This window comes from Aspergillus nomiae (genome assembly GCF_001204775.2).
Source record: "Aspergillus nomiae NRRL 13137 chromosome Unknown contig00098, whole genome shotgun sequence".
NCBI lineage: Eukaryota > Fungi > Ascomycota > Eurotiomycetes > Eurotiales > Aspergillaceae > Aspergillus > Aspergillus nomiae.
In genome coordinates, this window is record NW_015378153.1 from 47,808 (window position 1) to 71,537 (window position 23,730).

The following is a 23,730-nucleotide window of genomic DNA, read 5'->3' on the forward strand; positions in this document are numbered from 1 at the left end:
GATTGCTTTCTAGACTCGCCGGCACCTCAAGTGTACCTGCTCTGCATCCTTCATCCGTAGAAGCAGTTGCAGATCAACATCCCTCGTGGTGGCCAGTACCCTCTCGCGCGTCTGCTCGAATGTCTCTCCCGCGTTGGCAACGGGACTGATCCGGTGATTTCGGAAAAGACTCGCCATGACCGCTACAAACTCTACCTGCGAGAATTTATTGCCTGGGCAGTTCTGTGGCCCGTCCGACCAGGGGAAGTACGTGCACCGCACCGGAGTGATAAGCTGTTCGTGCTCAATCAAGGTCGCCTTGTCCGACTTGCTCGTTGTGACCCATCGTGAGGGTTTCCACTCCAGTGGATCTTCCCAGTGCTGGGGATCGATGTGCATCGTGAGAAGACTCGGATTGATTCCTACCTTTGGTGGGATCATTATAGTTTTATCCCCGATCTTCAGTGGTTGAGGCTGGTCGTTGGTCCATTTGGGTAGGGAGGGGATGGGGGGTAGAGACGGAGGGTTTCAAGCTGTCAAAAGTGAGTATTTAAATGGTATGCGGCTATCAGAGAAAACCAGGCCTACCATGACAGCTCGGCAGCGCTTGAGTCTGGGGAAAAGGTCAGCATATTGACCCTTGATGTCTGCCAACAACAGGAGCTCCTCGGCAACCCAGTCTTGCACACTAGGGTATGCGGCCAGTAGAAGGAGTCCAAAACTCAGCGTATTAGCCGTGGTATCGTGTCCTGCAAAGTTGATCACGAAGATGTTGCCAAATATCTCGTCAGTAGTCAGTCCCCTTGGCGACACATCATTGGCTTTGCCCACTGCGTCCTCACGATTCATGGCGCGCACAAACGATGTCATAAGACCCCCCGAGCCAGCCTTGCCCTCGTTGAACGCCTGCACCTCCTCATCTAGCATACGCACCATGTGCTGCTTAAACTCTATCGCGGCCTTGGCCAATCGCTGCCATGATTGCGGAGCAAACGAAAACGAGAGGAATCGCCGTGGCATAATCATCAACAAGATGGCATTATCGAGGACGGTCTGTAGGGCATCACGATAGCTTACAGGGTTAGTTTGTTCCTTGTGGCAGCTGCCACTAGCACTCTGGAAGGGATACGATTTGCGAAATCCTGTAGCAGCGAGGACATTCAACGAGAGCGTGCGGGTATCCTTTGCGACGCTAGAGATCTTATCGAGGCTTGGAGAGGCCCAAATACCAAGCATCTGGTGGGTCTGCTCAGTGCTTTCCTCCCATACGAAGGACATAATACTCTCGTTGAAGGGAGTGGCTAGCACTTTTCGATGACGCGGCCAATCAGCTGAATTGGCCGTGGAGATACACGGTCCATAGACTTCGAGCACCGCTACAATGAAGCACAATGATTAGACACCAGGGCCATATATCAACAATGGTCCAGGGAAGACACACTATACTGTTCAACCGGGCGGATAAAATCTGTCCGTCGTTGGAACATGTCATGGATTGCTTCGGAGTCAGCGACATTGATGTAAATTTCCTTGGGAGTGACCAGCGCCCAGATTGGACCATAGCGGCGATGTGACTCGCCCCGGTCAGCAAAGTACCATCCGCGCCGCGAATAGCGACCAAAATTACCCCAGTGGATGGGAAGTCGATCGAGCCAGGGCCAGAGATGGGGCTCAATCAGGACCCAAAGGAGGTTTTGGGGGTCGATACAGAGTCTCACGAGAGGAATCCCCATGGTGCACGCGCGGCGATAGTTGATCTCCATCGCTACCAAGCTCCAGGCCACGTAGGCCAAGGCCAGGGTTTGGAGGAATAGCAGAAACATGGAGATGGGCACAGTGGGCGGCTTGATGCGGGAGGTACGGAGATACGGCGGAACAAGGAATCAGAAGTGAAGATACGAAAACAAAAGAGGTACTGACGCGGACGAAAGGAAAAGGTACGTGGCCATGGTTGCATTAGCGTGTCGTGCATTCTTTGTCTCACTGATTATCGTCGGTTCCCGCGGTTCTACGCCTTGCCCTAGTTACTCCGTACTTTATAGGTGAAAGGGGACAGGGATCAGTAAGGGTGCAGCAGAGTAGCGTCGCTGCGTCAGCGAGTGAATAGTGGATCTACAGTCTTCCCAATAGATGATGCTATGCCCCTGAGAGCTCTTTGTGTTCCACGCTGAGGCCATTTCAGACTATGGCTTGGTCTACGACAGCACCATTTCTGACATGCATCCCAACCCCCATACAGCCAACCTAATGGCACAATCACAGCCCAACTTGGACGCTCACATATGCATCCAAAGGGGCCTGATAGTGTGGCTTCATTACCCCTCACATGCAACTGCGTGTTAACTGCGTGTTATTTCGCTTCTCCGCTTCTCCGAGCAAATGCCTAATTGGGAGTGAATACGGAAATTGTTGAGCAACTGGTTTGCCCTGTCTTGGGGCTTGATTCAAAAGTAAGCGTCGAGCGACGATGCCTTATGAGGATCTCTTCCTTACCTCTCCGCTTCGCACCTTCATGTTTATAGGTCACATTGAGTCAAAATGCTGGATAACCTAGTGAGGAGCGTCTCATCGACCGATCCTAATGGTATAGCCACTGCGGAGCAGACAAGGCTTCCTCGCGTTGTATATCTCTTGCTTTCGGTACTTCTTGCGTGGCGACTATGGGCATTTACCATCTCCCCGCGGCTCCATCGCGATAGATTAGAGTACCTCCCATATTGGATTCCATGTAGGTTTCTGCCACCTCTCTTCCTACGAGTCACCATAGCTAATGGTACTAGATCTAGGTTTGTTGTAAGGGCCCTCTGATGGGAAGCACCACTGACTAGCGTGACAAACTCTCCTACTCTATAGGTCATGCTATACCTTTCTTTAGAAGTTCTAGCGCTCTCTTTGCTAAGGCAAAGAAAGAGTTCAACCACAAGTTATGTGCCTTACGTATAGCTGGGCAAGATATTGTGATGGTCACGACTGCTGCCCAAATTGCCGCTATTGATCGTGACAGCCAGACGTTTGCTTTCGAACCCTTCGTAGACCTCGTTTACGAGGAAATCGCCACTGTCTCGCGCGAGACTAAACCGCTTTTGTGGAGGACTCCGGCGGAAGGTTATGAATCGCTGTTTCCAAACGCCAAACAAATGACCGCCGCGCATACAGGAATTCATCTGCTGCACAAACAACTCACACAACCAGATGAAATGCACCGTTTTATGGCTAACTCACTAGCCCATGTGAACAATACACTACAGTGGAACTCGTTCTACAAGACAAGTGTCCTCGCCTCAACCCCAGACGTGAAGGTGGTTTCTTTGGAATGCATGTGTCGTGATGTGATCATCGATGCCCAGCTGACATCATTTTTTGGCCCTCGCATACTGGAGCTAGAGCCCAATATCCGATCGTTTCTGAAAGCATGGGATCGCATTAGTTGGCAGGTCACATACAAACTCCCATCCTTTCTAGCCAAGCACGCTACACAGCTCCGGGATCATCTCATTGAGGTTCTTGTGGAATACTACGCCTTCCCCGCCGAGCAGCGGCCAGGCTCTGTCTCATTCGTTAATGATGTCTATAACGACTATAAGCAAGCCGGAATCCCCGATCGAGATATTGCAGGCATCGTTTTTACGATCCTTTGGGGGTAAGCCGGATGATTTTCTATGCTATCTATTCCATGGACGTAAGCTGGTGATTGATTCAAGCGTGCCAGGCTTAATTCCAATGTCAACGCCATATCATACTGGATGATTGTTCATTTGATGAACAACCCCACAGTTGTGAACGAGATTCGAGAGGAGATTGCGCCTATGATGCGAAACCTCGACTCCGCCCCTGCGATTGATGGAACTATACTCGCGGATGTCACCAAAGATGCACTACTAAACAGCTGTCCCATCTTTAATTCAACGTTCGATGAGACCTTGCGCTTCACCGCCACAGGCAGTAGCTTTCGTGAAACTACGAGAGATACGACCCTGGAAGGTTACTGCATCCCTAAAGGTACCAAAGTTATAATCCCGCAGCGGACTCAAATGATGCACACCCCGGCCTTTGGACCGGATCCTCAACGGTTTGATTGCTACCGGTTCCACCAGAACAAATCACTTCTGCGAAAGGTGGAGTTTCGCGGGTTCGGTGGCGGTACAACGTTGTGCAGCGGGAGGATTGTGGGAAGGCATCAAGTGTTAGCCTATCTGGCACTCCTCCTTTGGAGGTACGACTTGGAGGTAATTGGGCCGGACCAAGAAGTGTTGGGCGTGCGAGGGAAAGGCTTCCCAAGGCTTGACGAAACTAAACCAAGTCTTGGTCCGGGAAAGCCAATGGAGGGAGATGATCAGATCCTTAGGCTGACTCGCCGTAAGATGTAGAGAATTTGAAGACATACTATATATGTGGTTCCGATGTCTCTTATATTCGAGTCTAATGTACCTGTCTTCCGGTGTGTATTGGTTGAAAGCATCCCTACAATTGTTCACATCGCTAAGAATATAGACATGTTGTCAACCCAATCCACTCCCATAAGAAAAGATATAGAAGGAAAAGCAGAAGCAAAAGAGAGAGGCAATAGATGGATTCTGGCAATATTTGAGCGATGGTAGACTACTCGGAGGCGTTCTCCGATCCTACTACTGACCGAGATCGACATAGCACCATCCGCACAACATGCTCAAGCAGTCGCAGCGCAACTGTCCCCCATTGCTGAGGTATTCGATGGAGTATCGCTCATCGGCTTGCCGTTGCCATTGGATGCGGTTGCAGTCTTCAACGGTGCAGTGCTAGTCGACGGACTTGTACTGTTCGATGAGGTTGCATTGGAGGAAGAGTTTCCAGTGAGATCGATACAGGCAAAGCTTATTTGCGTGGTGGTGGCAGAGGCCAATGCATACACAGCCTGCGATAAATCCCAGTCCATACTCACATAGGGCCAGCATATTCGACCATCAGCCATTGTCACCAGATCGCCTGCAACGAAGGTATCTGTGCTTTTCAACGGGCTGCCCACCTGGTTCCCATGGGAATCCACCTGTTGAAAGAATGTGCCGGCAAACTGCCCCCGGCATCCCATCGCCACGAAGTCACAAATGGGATCCGAGATCTCCTCCCACGACACGAGTGCACTGTGGTTCCCGAACGTCGCCGCATGCGCATTCGAACAGTCGTTGGCGCCTTCGGTCAGCCAATTGATCTGGGCATCGCCGTCTTCAGCGCCGACTTCCGAGGTCGCCTGCTCTCCAACAATGGTGTATTTATCGGAGAACAGTGAGATGGCGACGTTGCGGTTGTTGGTGCGATTCAGGGCATGAGTGTAGCCACTCCCCATCCACGTGTTTTCGGTGAGATCCATCGCACCACGGGAAACCCAGGCGAAGATGTATCGACTGCTTTCCGCAAACCGAGCAAGAGCACTGTAGCTCCCAGACATGCCACCCATGGGCTCCCCGGATGCTCCGTTGGTGGTATTCTCATTGGAGATCTTCACCCCGTCACTTGACATGCCCAGCGTTCTGGTATTCAGCCAAATAGCCCCCTGGTCTTCCGCGCAGATGCTCGCGAACGGAGGTTCATCGGCGGACTCGAAAGCGATACCTGTGTTATGGCTACAGCCCCAGGCGCTGCTAGCCCCGGTGATCGTGACCAGTGTTCCATTATCTGCCACGTACTGAATACTGTCACCGTAGTGTCCTGCTGCATCGCCAGAGTAGTCTGTGACGACAAAGTAGGCGCCGTAGAGACCCGATTCCTCAGAGTAGACCAGGTCGCCGTTGAGATCGGGCGACGCGGAGAGACCGTCCGTCTCGTGGACGCCGGGTCCACCCAGCCACGTCTTCCACGTCTGTTTCCCATCTGTGTATCGGTAAAGGACGGGGACTGGTGTGTCGCTGGGGGGTGCATTTGTCGTTCCAGATGGCATGGCCTCATTTGTCAGGAGGGCAAATCCATCATTATGGGCAACGAGTCCGCCCGCTGCGCTGTGTCCTTAGCACCCACATCATGATCTATTGTTGCATAATCACATACCTTCCTTGCCACCGGACACTGTAACCGACGTTCCGGTCGCCTTGAATGTTTCTACATCCACTTGCTGCACATGAATGTTTGTTTCGCTCGCGTCAAGGTAGGCAATGAAAGCGGACTTTCCATCAGGAGAGACAGCAAATGGAGTTCGCCGATGGTGAGGGTACCCAGTCCAGTAGGCCTCCTTGATGGGGTTAAAGGAATTTTGAAGTGCCAGCACCCCAGGGTATTTGTGCAAGTTGGATTCGGTCAAGGCCGCCGTGACGCGCAGCGCCACAGAGAGCAAAGAAAGAACGACAATTCCTCTCATGGTGAGGGAGTGGATGGCCGAATCTTGGTTTCAGCCAGTGCATCTGTCGTCGAGGGGTTCACTGTTTATATATACAAATCTGTAATACATCAAGCTATGTCAGCAGGTATGATAGGTTGACCCTAATTTCTCTTTCTTGCCATGGTCTAGAAGAATTCCCCTGTCCCTACTTCTGAAACATAGAATGCATTCCACCAATAAGCGCACCATCATTGGGTCCCACTAAGCTCGATATCCCGAGCTACCACTACCCTCCACCGAAGGCTCTTCCGATGTGGATACGATGTTTCACTCTCATCACCACAAGGAACAGATGCTCCCTTGTTTACCAGAACATCACCGCTAAACAGCAATGTCTGAGACATTCGGTAACTGTCGGGGTGTGTCAGAATAACCGGTCCAATAAATCTGAGCGGACAGTTCGACAAAGCATCAATGTTGATACATACTATCAAAAGTATGAAGCAGAGAAAGGAAAGGGCGTACAACTCACACAAGGCACCACTGGTGATAGTAGTGCAATCAATCCTGTGTTCAGAGGCCCCTAAGATGATGATGACGACGACGACGACGAATGGAGGTGGAATATTGCCACTGCCCTGGAGGCTGGAATCACGATCTGGAGTTCTTCATTGCGTCACAATCGGTGGTCTCGGTAGTCTATGAATTCCTTTGGCGACTTTGTCCAGGACTACACAAGATAGACCATTGTTTGGCATCGGACGTGGTGAAACGGTGACAGGCTCCTTAATCTCATGAAATGCCGAAGATCCACCGAGTGGAACTTGAACTACTGCAACCACACCGATAGTGCCCGTTGTTTTCGAATCAAACACTGTATCCTATATGCGATTTGGATTCCTTCTCGATCGAGATTGAATCCCCTACAATCCAACTTGATGCGAGCTGCGTTCGGTGAACAACCGAGGTTGGCGTTTAGACATGGATGCAATTCGAGGGTCTGCCCGTGGAATATGGCGGACTAAATCGAAAGTTCCGGACAATGTAGGATATGACCAACTTTACCAATACCAATGCACAGTTTTATTGACCAAAAGTCTATTTGTAGAGATCTACTATACTGTATTACTGCTTAACCAACTATATTCTATATATAAAAAATAAAGCTCTGGATTATCGACTAGTCCGATTCCGAGATATTGTGATACCCCCATTTCTACCGTCTTAAATAGTCTTTTAAAAACTGCTAGTACTCGGGTTTTAGGGGGCATCTGTACCCTGTTTGTAGGGGCTATCAGCACTCTATCTTGATTCTTTAGAAGCTACTAGATCTTTAGATCCCCCGGGGCCCTAGAAGAATACTATATAGTAGTATTCCGGGAGTAGTAGTAATATTTGGAGATAGTAAAACACTCTTTCTTGAAGCTGGTGATAAATAGATTTAGAAGTATGTGGTAGTGATGGCTTTATATAAAAAATACCACGATTTCGGCTGATATTTTACATTGTCCGGAACTTCGATTTAGCCCCCGCCGTAGTGGGATTATCTGCCCACTTCCCCATCAATTTTGGAAGGCCTCAAATCCCGGGCGTCGACTTCCTTGACTCGGGATACGTCTAACGACCTGGTGTTCGCTAGAGACTTGATGATAAACCAGATTCATCGCCAGACTGGAAAGGAAACCTGTCATGCAAATACACAGTACTTCATGCCAACGAGCATTTCTTTCTCTAGTATCATTGCCAATACTCTCCCTGACCAACCAATGTAGGAGGAAGGATCCTGCCATGCGTTTATCGTGATTGACGGTGCGCATTGTAGCTGCCCATCGCTTTTCTGACCCCTTCGATACTTGTACCTTACTACGGGCAGAGAATGGAATACTACTCTCCTATTTCCTCCGTGGCGGAAATTGATTTCCGTCAAGACGGCCATTTAAACCGCCGAAATCCTCACGCCAGTACCGTGCTTCATCTTGCCATCTCTACTTCCAAATCTGAGGCCGTGCCAGTCCGTGTCTAATCCAACCATGCTAAGCAATAAATTGGCGATCAGTAGCCTATCGTTGGGCCAGCACCCTTCGCACCTGCTAGACCACAAGATTGAGGTCGCCGCTTCCCATGGCTTTGCGGGTATTGAGATCGTCTTCTCTGACATCGAAGTCTACGCACGAGCGAAGCGTCTTTCTCTGTCGGAGGCAGCAGCAGAGATTCAAGGGATATGCAAAGCACACCGGATCGAGATTCTGTCCCTGGCTCCATTTGAGAACTTCGAAGGGCATAACTCGCCTCTCGAGGCAAGGCTGCAAACTGCCCGAAAGTGGATCAACATTGCGAGAATTTTAAACGCGACATATCTCCAAGTGCCCGCTCAGTACAGCAGTGACTGCACGGGGGTTGAGGCGGTGGTCGTCTCGGAGTTACAGCAGCTCGCAGATCTTGCCCGTGCGCAACAGCCCGTGGTCAGCATTGCTTACGAGCCGATGTCATGGTCCACGCATTCCTCGACATGGCAGACCGCACTGCACATCGTTCAATGTGTCGATCGACCCAATTTTGGACTTTGCCTAGACAGCTTCCACGAGCTCACGAAACTGTGGGCGAGTCCATGCGACGCATCGGGTAAGCTGCCCAACGCGGACCATGATCTGCGAGCATCACTGCGCGATTTCCAAGATCATTGCCCTCTCGACAAGATTTTCTACGTGCAACTCTCCGACGGCGAACGATTTAACCCCCCCTTTTCAACATCGCATCCGTGGTATCTCGAGGGCGAGGCGCCACAGTTTACATGGTCACGGCACGCGCGTCCATTTCCCCTGGAAACAGAGCTGGGTGGATATCTGCCTGTACCAGAAGTCGTAAAGTCCTGGATTGCAGGTAACGGCTTCCATGGCTGGGTCTCGCTGGAAATTTTTGATTGGAGAATGAGGTCGCCTGAATTTCGGCCAGAGAGTGCTGCGTACCGCGGTCGTCAATCCTGGCGAAGGCTGCAGGAGGCACTGACGCACCTTGGCAGTAATATGTAGCCGGAGGCATCCGACTGTTGTTGACCTATGTCGATTCGGCGAGATCACCCAGGAGGGATTGAATCCTCGCCGGGTAGCGGGTGTTCTGTAGTGATCGATGATAACTATGGAGATATAGTCTAGACCTATGTGGAAATATAAACACATGAGGAACTCTAGATTTTCACAAGGTGTTACGTGATGCGCAAGAAAACCCCGCGCAGGTGTTCTGGGGTTGGGTTGGGGCTTGACCTTCGAACCCCTTAACAGCGAGCAGGGTTCGGGCCGGGTCGGGTCCACCCCACCCGAGGTAGTATACCGCAGTACGTAGTATGTCGGTCCTCGTAGTACTACTAGTACTAGCAGAGCGCTTCGCGCTCTGCTGTTATTTGATTGATGGTCAGATACTAGCGATTTTTCCCGACCTGGCGTTCCGATTGGTTGTTTAAACCACACGCCACGTGACTGCGCTGAAGCGCGAGCTCTTGAGCTGCGGCCAGAGTTACTAGTAGTACTAGTAGGGTGTAAGCGTGGGGGAGCTGTCAGTTGACGTGCACACTTCAATTCAGCCCCGTCAAGTTGGGTACCAGCGGAAACCTCTCAGGACAAAATGTCCACCAGAGAAATCGCCAAAAAGGCGGTGGAAGCAATTGCTGCGAAGCTTGGATACGTTGATTCGGCGGTCTTGAACCGCATTGGGACCGTGCTTCCGGAGGAGCGACGCATAATTGAACAGAGTCTGGGTGCAAAGGACGAGAACATGGGCTATTCAATCAAGACGTCTGTCACTGGCTCAACAGAATCGCTGGCGACCCAAGGAATGGCGTGCTAACCTGAGCGACTTAGACTTGCAAAAAACCTTTATAGCAGCAATGCTCGGTTTGTTTTCGAGCTTCTGCAAAATGCCGACGATAATCGCTTCACGCTCGCGCGGGAACGCAACGAATTGCCCTTCATCTCTTTTAGGGTCTATCCCGATCGGATCATTGTAGAGTGCAATGAGGACGGATTCAGGACAGAAGATCTGTCAGCTATCTGCTCTGTTGGGGAGAGCAGCAAAGCCGCATCCCATGGCTATATTGGGGCCAAGGGCATCGGGTTCAAGTCCGTTTTCATGGCGGCGTGGAAAGTTCATATCCAATCCGGCAACTTTTCCTTCCATTTTAAGCATCGAATAGGCGATCCTGGCCTTGGAATGGTTCTACCAGTGTGGGAGGACCCTGACGACGAATGCCCTGATCGCTTAACCCGAATGACCCTTTATCTTCACACAGAAGGAGAACCGCACGCGCTCGAGCACCTCCGCCAAACCATTTTCCAGCAACTCGGTGATCTCCAGCAAACTTCTTTACTTTTTTTGAAGAACCTCAAGCAGATAGGAATCTTCTTCTATGATGGCAGTGGTGAAATGCAGCGATCTAAGACCTTTCGTATTCATCAAGCTGCGCCGGGCCACAGTGTCTTCGTCGAGGCTTCTGTCGTGGATGGAGATGGGAATTCTACCACGGCTGAGCAACGCTATCATGTCACCAGGCACACTGTCACTGGGCTTCCGACCAGCGACAGTCGCAACATCCCGGGTACACAGGAAAGCGGTACGACATTTTCGGAAGCAGAGGTTGTCTTGGCGTTTCCACTTACAGTGGATTCAAGGCCCTTGCTGGAGAAACAGGAGATATATGCCTTTTTACCAGTCCGCGAGTCGAAGTTCAAAGTGAGACTTCTTCCATTCTGTGAAATAGCAAAGTCCCGGTGCATACATGAACTAACGGGAAGAATAGTTCCTGATACAGTCCGACTTTGACACTACCGGAAACCGACAGGATATCTCTACGACTTCGAGAAGAAACATTTGCCTATTGCCTCGTATTGCCTCAGCATTTGTGAAGGCTGTGTTGGAATTCTGCGAAGACCCAGAATTGTGCTATATGTGGCCAAGTTTCCTTCCCTTATTAAAAGATGACATAGGAACCTTCTGGTCTCCTCTGGCTAAATTAATCAGGGATTTGATTTCTGTGATCCCGGTTTGGAGGTCGAGGCACGGCAACGGCCTTCGTACGATGAGCTCAATTGTGATGCTTCCATATGACTTTATGGATAGCGATGGGAACCCATTACTGGACGACTCAATCTTGGATCCGTTCGTATCCACTGCCTACCCCGTTGCGCTAGAAGAGACCCTCGAAGAGTATGGTCTCGGGATGGGGACTTTTGAGCTAGTTCTTAGAATGCTTGAAAGTGATCTTGAAAGTCCTACCTCCCGAGTCAAGTCACATGTGACTAGAGCAGACTTCCACTCTCGCCTTTCACAACTTTTGTTGAGGATTGAAAACGATGACGGGGATGAAATGCGTACTCTTAGGAATCTTGCTATTCTTCCTCTACGAAATGGTGAATGGGTGTCCGCTAACAGCGGCCAGGTATACTTACCAAACACTGGTGAAATAGATATCCCGGCCGACGTGGATATTCACGTGTTGGATCCAGCAGCGGTTGCAAATGAAGACCGCAGAGCTTTTTTCATACACTTGGGAGCCGTGGAGCCGTCTGTCAGTGCAGTTCGATCTGCAATACTGGCGAAATATAGTCCCTTGGATAGCCAGGTGTGCATAGAAGATTCGAAAGCTCATCTTCATTACTTATACCTGACTGCAGGGCGTCATTGCAATGAAGATGGCCTTGGCGATATTCGTGTTTACTGTGATCATAGCCGTACGAATAATCCACACAAGGAAGAGATCTATCTGCCAAGCAACCATCCATATGGACCAGAGGCCCTCCTAGGGCAAACAGAGTACGCCCAGGGCGTGGAAGTATTACTCATGCATTCAACATATCTTGAGGACATTCCAAAAAGGCCTCATTTATACCACCCATCATGGCGCGTGTGGTTGACTAGCTCACTTGGAATTCGCGAAAGATTGAGTCTTGTTTCAGACGATAGTGATTCTCTTTCAGACAGCTGGACTTATGTCGCGGATTGTCGACCTGGAAAGCTTCTTGGATTGTTGGAGTATCTCTGGAAATACCAAAGGTCTGAACTGCGCCAGAATGCCGATCTTATCATGAAAATTCAAAGCACAAATGCAACAAGGCTTTGCAATGTGGACCTACCTGATGACTGTCATCTGGATGAAACATATCTGCCGCTATCCAATCTCCAGGCTCTTTGCCAACGTTTTATGGAGAAAGATGAGCCCTTTCCGTTTTTATACCTCGGAGAAGGACATCCAGACGAGGAAATTTACTCCAAGTGGACTTTTCTCCACAACGATTTCTCAGTCGGGAAGGACGACAACGTGGATTTCCTCCTTGATATTCTGTATTGGATCCAGAGCTCTAATCCCGATGAAACCTCCCTTACTTCATATGAGCGACTATGGGATCTATATATTGCAATTGACGCCAAGCATCTTGCGAGCAAGGACAGGGTGGCCGCCTGGACAAGTATCGAGTAAGTCCAGTGCCCGCAAATGCCCAGACCGACTGCTCACTTCTATCAAGGGATTTTTTTGAAATTGGTGACTACATTTTCGTTCCTGAACTCCAAGAAGATGATCCCTATGATGCAGCATGGGCGGGTCTTGAGGACTGCCTGTGGGACGCACCACCAAATATGATATCGAAGTATTCTCTCAAATACGTCTTCGAGCAAACTGTCAACGAAGGTCAACTAGAGCATCTTTCACGATTCTTCAGGCATACATTGAGCATTCCAAATGCCTCATGGTCAGATCTGACAGGGGAACTGGTGGAACGGAGCCAGAACCACTGCGTTGACTTCGACCAAATCTTCGACATGTACAGGTACCTCTCTGGAATGGACAATCTCTCTACTGATGATTTGCGGCAAGTATCAACTTACTAGCTTTTTCGTTGAGGTTGAATCAAAGGGCTAAGCTTCTAATTTTAGGCGCGAATTTGAGGATGAAAGCCTGATTTTTGTGACCACAAACGGCGAACCCGGCTGGTACAAAATCTCCGAGTGCTTGTGGTCAAGTACTACAGATATACGTGGGAAGGTCACCCTCAATGACCATTACGAGGACCTGAAAGATTTCTTTATTGATACTTTGGGGGTCAATACGCGGACCCTTCAGATGGTATATGATGAGCTGTTGGAAACAGGCTCAGAATCAACAATCGACGAGACAAAAAGTAAAATCTGGTCTCTCAATGCTCTCCTTCAAACAGAGGGAGATTATGCCAATCCGGACCCACTGTTGGAAAGGGTGGTATTTCCGGTTATTTACCCAGATGGAACGAAGGGGCTCACATCTGCCGCGACGGAGTTCGCGATTCCTGACCGGGAGCACCTGGCATCACAATTCAGAGGCAAGATCAGGATGCTTGACTACAGTCTGGAAGAAGTTCGCCGTCTGAAAAGCTTCTTCGAGTGGACAAGTCTCACGCATCGTTACTTATCTGCATCCATCGAGGAGCTAACTTCCTTCTCTGGCGACACAGCACAACTGATTTCAGCGCCACGCCGAGACTTGAGAAGCAAGGCGCATGCGATTCTCCGGTAAGTGTTATGGATTTAAAAGCTTGGGTTAGATAGCTCATATCCCTTCTCGATGTTAGAGTCGCGGCCACGTTCAATAGCCCGAGGTATCACGCGAATCCATCGGGGCTTTACGAGTTACTTCGGACAGCCAGGATTGAAGCAACTGACGGACTTTCCTCAATCCTGAGAATCTCCCAAGATGGCGTAGTGGTGGATGCTGAAGAGTCGATTAGCAAATTGCACATTAGTGAAGCCCCATCTGGTCTCACTGTTTATGTGCCGAAAGACAAGAAGGCCCAAGAAATCTGCTTCTGTGACCTTTTGCCTAAGCAACTGATCGACTGGATCATGCGGGATCCGGCCACACAAATTCCTAACAATATCGAACGAGATGCAGTAACTGTAGTTCCATGATCTTGAATATCGACCCTTCCGCTATTGACCTTGTTTTGGAACGCCAGGGTATTATTCAAATTGACTTACAGAACGAAGACCCCTGTATTGATGATGATAGCACTGATGATAATATGCCATCCCAACGGTCACAAAGTCAGGATCGATCTGCTGGTGAGGTTCCACTAGACCCACCGGATATTCTTATCCCGTTTACGTATCAGAATCGCTGACTTTCAAACAATGATTTAGAGGACGTGATGATTCGACAAACCCAGATGGCCAACTATTGGCCCAACCCCGATCCTCCACCGATGTACTCGCCACGTGAACATACATCGAAGGACACTATGCAGTACCGTACGCTCCTCAATGGGGTGTTATTGGCTGCAAGGAGAGCTACATTTCCCGCGAGTGGACCGTTCAACATGAGCGAACTGAACGAAGCACTGTCGGGACAACAAATGTTCCAACGATACGATGGCTTCGATGGTATTGACATTACGGATGCGTTCCGCTCAGACAGCCAGCTCGAAAGAGACAAGAAAATTGGCGCCGCAGGAGAGCTATATGTATGTGGCCTTTCAGTAATGTTCTTTTAGGGTACAATTTAGCGTGTGACTAATTTTCTTGCAGGTTTTCGAATTATTTACACGGCTGGATCCAGCTCTAACGGGCTGGAGTGAGCAGAACTGGCAAAGTAAAATTCGTCGATATGTGACGGTCCACCCGGATTACTCCAATATGGAACCGTATTATGGGAGGGAGACCGCAGACATTACATATGATGATACTGAGGGCGGTTTCACGGCCCTGCTGATTGATCACGGGTACCTTGCGACGGAAGAATGGAGAGACAAGCGTCCGAAATATTACATTGAAGTCAAGACGACCACAGGGCCTTCGAGAACTCCATTCTACATGAGCAAACATCAGTATGAACGAGTGAGTGTTTTGACAACGATCACAAACATATACCCGCTAACCAAACCAAGATGCGGGCTGTGCACAACAGGAGGGACTATTCAGAGGTTTACATGATTCTACGTGTGTTTGATATAAGTGGAGATAGCATTGGAATGAGTGTCTATCTTGACCCGGAACAGTTCAGATTGGACGGAGGACTTGTATTTACTGGGGAGACCTGGTCCGTCATTCCTGGCTAACCAGGTCATATATCAGCAGAAAGGCTTTTGTATTGCAGTTGCAGGATTACAAGCGGCCTGGCATCGTCTTGCTAAACACACATTACCTGGTCTGGACAACACTATGAGAACATCTGTCCTATCAGCCTCGTCGGGCCTTGCACCGGATAGGAAGATCGGATCTTATCGGCCGCCTTGGAGGTAGCAATTTCTTAGATATTTTCTATGGAAGCATCTGGAGAAAGCCAAGTCTACGCAAAGCTGCGAATAAATAGAGTAGTCATACAGAATCACGATATTTTGACGACTTTCTAACAGGCTATCACCAACCATCCGACGAATTTCGAAAAATTTTCTCACCTGAAGCCGGCAACAGAGCTGCTTCTGTCGATGAGTCTCGGAAAGAACCGCTTGAAAGTTCAAATGAAGGCGCCTCTACCCGGAAACCACCGTACGTAATGTTGCCTATAAACATGACCAACAATCGGATTTGGAATTCACTGTGCTCCTCCGACCTTCGCCTACATTTACATAGACCGCAAGCTAAGTGTCATCGTCGCGGTATTGGGTCTCCTATCTGGAAATAGGATAAAGGTGGCTACTATGGTGCTGTTTTCCCTCAGCTACAGTGTATGGAGCCTTCTCTTTTCTTGTAGGAAAGAGACCTGGATGTCGAACTATTATGTAAATTTTCGGTTAAAGTGTAGCGCTTGGGATAGTACTATGTGTGGTCAGCGTCCCAGGGTATCAGCTTTTTTAATAGGAGCTTACAGTTCTTTCCCTGACACAGATTGAGGTTATATTATAGTGTACGTGGAACCTAGGCTGCGATACATCGACTCCTGGGCGTCAGAATTGGGCGGGGATGGAGAAACCAAAGTTTATTGCTCGTTTTATAGGCCTTAATTTATGAAGCTTTTTGCACATAAGTCTATATAGATTTCCTTCAGGAATTTCAATCACTGCACTACCACGTCGGCGCCAGAAATGCGCTTGTTGCACTCATTCTCCGGTAAGTGAAGTTCGGATAGAAGAGAAAGAAATTTTAGTTGCTAGATACCAGGAGAGATGCATAACTAATCATGGATCGTCATAAGATAGCTAGTTGGTAGATCGATGAGGTAGCCAGAGCGTAGGCAGATGACGCGAGAGGACTTCTCTTTGCTTTGGGTAGCAGTTGGCGGTCATGGGTCACTGAAGATAATGGTCCCATCACTTGTCTAGTTTGATATCCGAGATCTGACGCTCTAGGTAATAAGTCACAAAGCGTGCGAGCTCTATCTTACTGCCAAATTCACCTAATCCTCCTAGCCAGCACCCCTGGTCCCGTGTTCTTGCCTGTCGTACAAAGCACACAGGGTAATTAGAGTTGCGCTTACGCTAAGCGGCGGTGTCGGTACTTATGGACAGGAAGAATGATATGGCTTAAGTCGAAGACTGCGGAAAGCACGTTGGTATTATAAAGGAGAAAAGTAAGGCACAGTATCCGGCAGAAGAATAAGCTATTGTGGCAGGCTTAGAACAACAAAGAACCACCACCTTTTCGGCGTACATAGGCTTTTCAAGAGCTCCTTCTCGCTAAAATAAGAATACATTATACACAGAGATAGTCTGGGAATATAAGTCTATTGAAGCCATACCTAGTAAATCGGAAGAAAATGATAAAGTTTCCCAGGGTACATAGAGAAACTTATTTCCTATTTAACAGGTTGCCGATGCCTAGTACAAGTCTATAGCCAAAGCAAGTTAGAGCTGAGCTCCTAACTCTTGCTCCCGCAAGAGTTATCCAGGAAAGTGAACAATGTTCCCTTTCTGGCTTAGTCCCATCTCTTGATCGCTTGGTAACTTTCGGAATTTGAATATACAGCGATACTGTTTGACGAACAATACAATTATCAATGTTTTTTTCGTATCGTGAGCATGTTGGTTTCTCCTTCGGGTATTTGACTGTGGACGATGCAAAAGCGTAGCAACTGTCGCGCAGCTTCGATGTGTTAGAACTTGATTTACGGTGTGCTGGTGTCTGTGGGTGGGGTGTCCTTTGGACTTGTGTACCGGATATTGATTCCAGCATGGTACTTGATCCGGATCAGACTGCATCCGGGCGAAGCATATTTGTTAATATGGTACCTGATGGAGGCTCTGTGAAAATTACCTTGATGGCAAAATCCCTTGCCTCTCTGTTGCTCGTCAGCGGAAAAATCCCGATGCATTCGTGGCCTCAGGCAAACTTGTTATGGCTATTGCGTTGTCTTAGTGACGTCTATGTCTTTGTTAGGACAAATATGAGTGTATCAATGAGCCGAATCAATGTATATTGACAGGCTACTGAATACCAAACGAATAGAAACGAGAGTAATTAATAAAAGTCTATTCCTACGAAAATCGGGTACCTCAAGATATGAAAGGAAACTTAAGTCTTACCAATGATGTTGCACCGTCAATATCTGTGACTCGAGCATTAATTAGATCACGTACTCCAACTTTATTTATAATCCATATCAGATAAACTTAAAGTCAATTATATAGTTATACCACTGATAAGCTGGATTGATGATTTGGCTAGATAAATTTGCTTTCGTGTATATTGTGTCTGATAAGCAGGCTTTATTTTAAATCACTGCGGGGTATGCCTTGAATTCTATATAAATCTTATAAACCAACGGACACCGAACCACACAGCAGTTAGGCGTTAGATGTATTTGAGTGATACCCACCTATAGGCTTACCTGTATCAAACCTGCAGGTTGCAGACAGGGTATTAATCCTGTGAACAATATACTGCGATTGGTATAGTAAGCGAGCTGCACACCAAGGAAACTATTGCAACCCTAGATAAACCGAAGAACCCAATGACGCTTATATTTCGAATAATGAGTCCTTTTGTAAAAGATACCTACCACCCCACCTGAATACAACCATCGATGTAGAACAATGCCTGCAGATATCTAGCCCCCAACGCCATAGATAATACTTCCTACCTTAGTGTGGTTGCAGGTGTAGTTCTCGTTTCTTATCGCTGCTTACTTTCCCCCTGCTTAACGCCTTTCTGGATTGGTAGTTGGTATTCGGTACGGGTAAATCTCCCTCCCCCCGCAACAACGAGAAAGGAAAAGTAAAGATTGGATGGGAGTGTAGACCCTTTGAGCCTCGGGGGTTTACATCCTAGTTCCTGTAGACTTTACTGTTCTTCTTACTTTTAGTCTGGTTAATGTGGTTCTCCAGCTGGCCTCTAAAGACAAGTAGATGGATGCCAAAGGCTCGTAAGCATGACACAGCAAGGCAATAATCTGCGCTGCTATCAAGATATTAGCAGAGGCTTACAATAAAAGACTGAATATCTCTGTAACCTTATTTCCCTGGGCTTCAAAAACCATCGCGAGTATTAGGGTCCCTAGCCGGGCTTTAATGGTTCTTGCAGGGTAGGAAAACGTATTCTCTTTGCAAGAAAGCTACCACAGAACACCTAGATCCTCATCCCCTAAAACCATTTACTGTCGAGAATTATATTAGTTGCATTTGGTGCAAATTTGGGTGGATTGGATGGTGGGTTTCCTCGATGCAAGGCAGTAGAACAGAATGAAAATTGGAAAGTAAAGGTTGAGTGTAGTTAAATATATCATGATCCTCGTCCTCCAACCTTGGGGCAGTCTCCTCTGCTGAACCTCCGTTCGCCATCCAAGCGGCAGGCCTCCTCTTTCCGTCGCTTCGCAATTCAATGCTATCCACGCTGCGAGGTCTCGCCCTTCTACCGCTGGAGCCCGCTTTCAGTTTATACGCCTCACCAGTCGGCTGCCTCCCACACCATGAAGAAAAAAAATTATAGCCGAATCTAGTGCTTATCGAACCCGCTTTCTTCTGCCGCCTTCAGAGCGATGTCAACGGCCTGACTAATCGGCATGTTAAGCGGTTGCCGTGCCCGGGAATAATTACGTCGGCATCGACTGATTTGAGCACTTTGAGAGCTGAAAGTGCTTCGGGAATCGAGTGGTTAAAGAACCAAGGACATGGCTGTGGGCCCTTGATCGTCGAGCATGCATGACCGGTGACCAGGCAGTCGCCAGTAATCACAGTGCGCGCTGCCGGTACGTAGAAGGCGGTGTGCCCAGAAGTATGACCATGCGTGGCAATCGCAACCGGTCGACCCGGGACATCCAGTTGCCCAGAGGCAACCGGCTGTACGTCGGTGACGGTGATGTCGGTATCGGCACCCACTTTAAGCACCCGCTCCCACCAGTCGAGGGTCTGTGGCATTGGGCCTTTCATAATGTCGGCCTCAGCCGCTTGCTCAAGGTAGTAGCGGGCGGCATGACGGATCTCAATCGGGTCGGAGTAGATGGGCACATTCAGCCGGTCATGAAATGACTGCACCGCGCCAAGGTGGTCGATATGGGCGTGGGTCAATAGAATCGCGCGCACGTCCTCTGGTCGGTTACCAATCGACCTGATCACGTTCTCTATCATAGAGACATCGCCGGGCCATCCACCATCAATGAGGGTCAAGTCGGACCCCTCGCGGAGCACGGTGACGTTGACGTCTGTGACGCTAATGCAGAAGACGTTGGGAGCTACTTCGGTCATTTCGTACTTCCTTCTTGACAGCAAGGATAAAGCTGGTCCGAATTTGTGTATTAATGTCCGCAATATACTTGTTCCCTTAACAGAGATTGGTGGGTTAGGAAGCCATTTATCGTGACGTAATGTTTAATAGTTAACTAGTTGTCAATGTGGCGGTAGTTAATCTACACGTCATATATAAAATCATATAATCTGAATACAAGGAAGGCCAACAAAGGGTTTAGAAGACCTATTAAATCTTTCTAAAGGCATTTAATTGCAACAGGTTAACCTCCCTGTATTAGAACTACACATCCCGTATTTTCAACAGCAATATTTGCATACGTTTCGACATTAAATCGTAGCATCTCCCTACTTTTCCAGTTTCATTGCCATGGCTCTTAAGACGCTAGAGCTATTTAAAGATACCCTTGAGAAGTGGATATCAGCATTTTGCCAGCTCCATCTTCCAATGTTGGCAACTTGATTCATCACCATCATATTCTCCTTCCAGTTTGCGTTGACACCTTCAGTTAGCTTCCTCCCATAAAGCTGTCAGCTATTGCTAACGCTATCATCTGCCATTATTGCCGGCCCAACACGCGAGCTGCGCGTTGTAATCTAAGCGTTCTCCCAGCTGGTGGCGTTCTTATCCAGGTCGATGTTAAGTGTTTCGAGGAAGCGGGCTGTCATCATATAGTGCCCGACCAGCAAAGTCACTGTAGCCAGGCCCTGCTCTCCCAGATTGGCCAGGGCCAAGTCGAAGGTGTCCGTAGCTTTTGGCTTCGCGACGACTTCGTCCACGAACTGCAGCATTGCCGCTTCCTGGTCGGTGAGTTTGCCATATTCTCCCGATTTAACGGCGATAACCTCCTTGTCGCCGACATGTACTAATTTTGCTATATCGATGTGCTGCATCCACTCGTAGGGACTATGGGTAAGTACGCCGACCCGCAGAATAGTCATTTCACGAAGTTTTGGCGGCAGCGGCGATCCTGATAAAGCCTTGCCCAAGTCCAAGTAACCATTGGCGATCTCCGGCGTTGTGCGCAGCAAACCGCGAACGAGGTTGGATGGGAACCGTTTGTATATATGCTCCTCAGTCTCAGTGCTAGTAGCTACATCGATGAGAGGGATCCGAGCCATCACATCGCACTTCCAATGTTATTTGTTGCAAAAAGATGAGATAAGGGCCGGTGATCAAGAAGGACGATGCTTGAGGAGAACCACTGTGAAAAACCTGAGGAAAGGTATATATGTATAGGAAGGAGGAGGGCAAGAATTTATTGGAGAGACGTCTCATAATATTTTCTGCGGGCGAGTCGATTGGGGTGAGTTGGGCTCGTCTTTTAAGAATTACGTATCTGTATCATGACGTCACACAGGCTTATAGGCTATAGAAATTAACTAAATTAACTATATAAACTATATGATAAGCTGGCTTCAAACTTATAAGAAAGGCCCATTCGATAACTGATCGAGCCAATCGAAACCAGCCACCTTCCACAATCAAGCATCTAGGGGGACTTCGCCCCCTTTGACTAATTGGTTAAGGAAAAATGGTTCTCATGGCGAGATTCAATGCTACTGGACATGCATCTGATTGGTGCGAGGTGACATTCAGGATAGACCACTAGAAGGCTCTTCGGTTTTTGGAATAGCTAAGTTGGAGAAGTAAAATGTGATTTTGCATACGAGTTTTAAAATAACTAAACCAACCAATTTAATCGACTATCGATCGCTTGGCAAAATTCCATCGATGTGGCTTCACTGTGGAAGACCACTACTACCCACCACGGAATATCGATCGCAGAAGAACGCCTTATGACTGTAAAGGCAATCATGGAAATATATTGTCACGTTTGACGCTACGCAGCTGACTGTGCTGCTTCTTGTTGGCGTACAGCTTTGTCTTTATCGCTACAATGTTATGATCAACTAATAAGTCATGCGCAATGATGGACAGACCAGCTTGATCAGAGACCCAGAATGGTTGGTATTTGGACCTAGTATACCCATCCACACGAACGCTGTCATAACTATCCACCTCCATAGGAAATCGATCTCTGTTGGCAGGTATCGCTTCTGCGAAGGAGACTTGTTCTCATTAAAGTGAGAGTACTTGCTGTGAGGTCCTCTCCTTTGCGAGGAGACACGGCCGGAAATGAGAGGAGGATGGCGGTCACTGTTATTAGCCATTGTCAGCCTGTTCGCGCAGGTGGCTCAGGTTGCGAGTGTCCTCGTTCTCATCAATGCATTTGGGAGGCTGTAATGCGGTAAATCCTTCCTGGATGTGATCAGGGTAGTTGAATGTTTTGCAGTATTAGCTGTTGAAGTGATATCAGATATTCGGTCAGTCCCGAGTATAAGGTAGAATACGATATATACTACGTCTCAAAATGACAGTCTTACAAGTAAGAGAATGAAACACAAAAAATATAAGGAAATCGTAAGGATAATTTTATAGATAGTCAGGTAAATAAACTCTGTTAGAGGAGATTTTACCAATACAAACAGGCAACATTGTGTGTCCAAGGATTCTTCTTCAGAAAAAAAGTATTATATATTATTGTGAAGAGCGCAAGTCCTTGGCAAACAAAATGTGCCAGCGCTGAGGCACAAAATCCGAGAGGCTCGTAGCTACCGAAGCCATAAGTTGCTGGGCTACAATGCTGGTGACAGAAACTCCAATAACAAGCCAAGAGAAAAACGCCAATAGCCCACACGTATATGATACTCCTTGTCTCCATCGCTCTGGGGCGAGGATAGAGGCGATGTAATATTACCCACCTGCGGTTGGATAAACGGCTGCCAACTCTACCATTGATGCTGCTATTGCCAAGTAGGCTGTAACGGTGACGATAATTAAGTAGACCAGGGTGGCTGGTCCTCCAGCCAGGATTACTAGCTGAAGGCTTCCGGCAATACCAGCCCAGCTATTACATATAACAAAAGCCAGGCAAAGCAAAGTGATGCCGCTCAGATGTTTCTTCACCTAGCTAGGAGGAGAGTGGCTCATTCTTGATTGCGAGGCTGAATAAGTATTCCCTTGGCGAACTTCAGAAGATTTCTGCATCGGTAGATACTGCAACTTTCGTGGAGTAGCAATGGCGCGTGGTGGTAATTTTATATCGGCGTACGTTTGGCATTGGTTAAGACTTGATCTTAACAATGACTTTTATAGTTCTTGGGGTTCGCGAGAAGCAATGAAGCACAGGCAGAAAGATCAAGTTCAACTTCAACCTCAGTACATTTTTACTATCAGCTCTCGACCAACGAATCAACTACGGAAGCTTCTCCAATCATCATCAGAGCTAGGGGAAATCTCTCGAGAAGATAGGATTGCATGAACACGAATTATGCGGAATGCGGCCGAGCAAAGTGGCCGTAGGTCAGCAGGCCATTTCAGTACTAACTTTTGATCGACTAGCCAGGCCACACTAAACATGAAATCCAATGAAACGCATTGGACGTTGATTTGAGAGACCATGTCCGAATCGAGCAGATTCCTCTTATCTATTGGGCTGAGAAGAAGGCAAGACGAAACCCGCGCTTCCTTTGACAGGGAAGATAGAGTCTAACTGGGATGAAAGTAACAAAAAATAAGATCGCTGATTTTGTCAAACCCCAGCAGGGACGAACTAAAAAAAGCAAACGTATAAAGCAGATTGAGCTCTCAAGTGTTCCAACTTTCTTATCATTCCGCTTTACGGGGCTTCGGACTTCGGGACTCGGATTTCGTTCAGCAATGACGGCTCATTGTCTGTCATGAATGCTTCCTGTGTCGTCCCCATAATGAGGCATCGCATTGAGTTTAGAATGCCGGTTCAACCCGAAATTGAAAACCTATCTTCG

The 23,730-nt window shown here is 48.2% G+C and overlaps 7 protein-coding genes across 7 annotated transcripts; 3 read left to right on the top strand and 4 right to left on the bottom strand.

The window, feature by feature from the left end:
* Positions 1 to 9: 9 nt before the first annotated feature.
* ANOM_005368 (cytochrome P450) lies at positions 10 to 1,802 on the bottom strand (the record flags this gene model as incomplete). The annotated part of the gene is made up of 3 exons (XM_015550625.1): positions 10 to 405; positions 568 to 1,355; positions 1,421 to 1,802. 3 exons carry the CDS (start codon positions 1,800 to 1,802, stop codon positions 10 to 12), a joined length of 1,566 nt encoding a protein of 521 aa, XP_015407856.1.
* Positions 1,803 to 2,517: 715 nt separating this feature from the next.
* Positions 2,518 to 4,346, top strand: ANOM_005369 (cytochrome P450; the record flags this gene model as incomplete). Its single annotated transcript, XM_015550626.1, has 4 exons — positions 2,518 to 2,707; positions 2,760 to 2,765; positions 2,833 to 3,619; positions 3,689 to 4,346. The coding sequence occupies 4 exons, from the start codon at positions 2,518 to 2,520 to the stop codon at positions 4,344 to 4,346; spliced, it is 1,641 nt and encodes a 546-aa protein (XP_015407855.1).
* A 299-nt stretch (positions 4,347 to 4,645) lies between these two features.
* On the bottom strand, positions 4,646 to 6,304 carry ANOM_005370 (uncharacterized protein; the record flags this gene model as incomplete). Its single annotated transcript, XM_015550627.1, has 2 exons — positions 4,646 to 5,943; positions 5,998 to 6,304. The coding sequence occupies 2 exons, from the start codon at positions 6,302 to 6,304 to the stop codon at positions 4,646 to 4,648; spliced, it is 1,605 nt and encodes a 534-aa protein (XP_015407836.1).
* A 1,991-nt stretch (positions 6,305 to 8,295) lies between these two features.
* Positions 8,296 to 9,294, top strand: ANOM_005371 (sugar phosphate isomerase/epimerase family protein; the record flags this gene model as incomplete). Its single annotated transcript, XM_015550628.1, has 1 exon — positions 8,296 to 9,294. The coding sequence occupies one exon, from the start codon at positions 8,296 to 8,298 to the stop codon at positions 9,292 to 9,294; it is 999 nt and encodes a 332-aa protein (XP_015407837.1).
* A 589-nt stretch (positions 9,295 to 9,883) lies between these two features.
* ANOM_005372 (uncharacterized protein) lies at positions 9,884 to 15,339 on the top strand (the record flags this gene model as incomplete). Its single annotated transcript, XM_015550629.1, has 10 exons — positions 9,884 to 10,053; positions 10,120 to 10,987; positions 11,055 to 12,727; positions 12,778 to 13,080; positions 13,187 to 13,798; positions 13,858 to 14,176; positions 14,242 to 14,347; positions 14,426 to 14,745; positions 14,810 to 15,118; positions 15,169 to 15,339. The coding sequence occupies 10 exons, from the start codon at positions 9,884 to 9,886 to the stop codon at positions 15,337 to 15,339; spliced, it is 4,851 nt and encodes a 1,616-aa protein (XP_015407834.1).
* Positions 15,340 to 19,150: 3,811 nt separating this feature from the next.
* On the bottom strand, positions 19,151 to 19,899 carry ANOM_005373 (MBL fold metallo-hydrolase; the record flags this gene model as incomplete). Its single annotated transcript, XM_015550630.1, has 2 exons — positions 19,151 to 19,204; positions 19,252 to 19,899. 2 exons carry the CDS (start codon positions 19,897 to 19,899, stop codon positions 19,151 to 19,153), a joined length of 702 nt encoding a protein of 233 aa, XP_015407835.1.
* Positions 19,900 to 20,496: 597 nt separating this feature from the next.
* On the bottom strand, positions 20,497 to 21,021 carry ANOM_005374 (carboxymuconolactone decarboxylase family protein; the record flags this gene model as incomplete). Its single annotated transcript, XM_015550631.1, has 1 exon — positions 20,497 to 21,021. One exon carries the CDS (start codon positions 21,019 to 21,021, stop codon positions 20,497 to 20,499), a length of 525 nt encoding a protein of 174 aa, XP_015407840.1.
* Between the last annotated feature and the right edge of the window lie 2,709 nt (positions 21,022 to 23,730).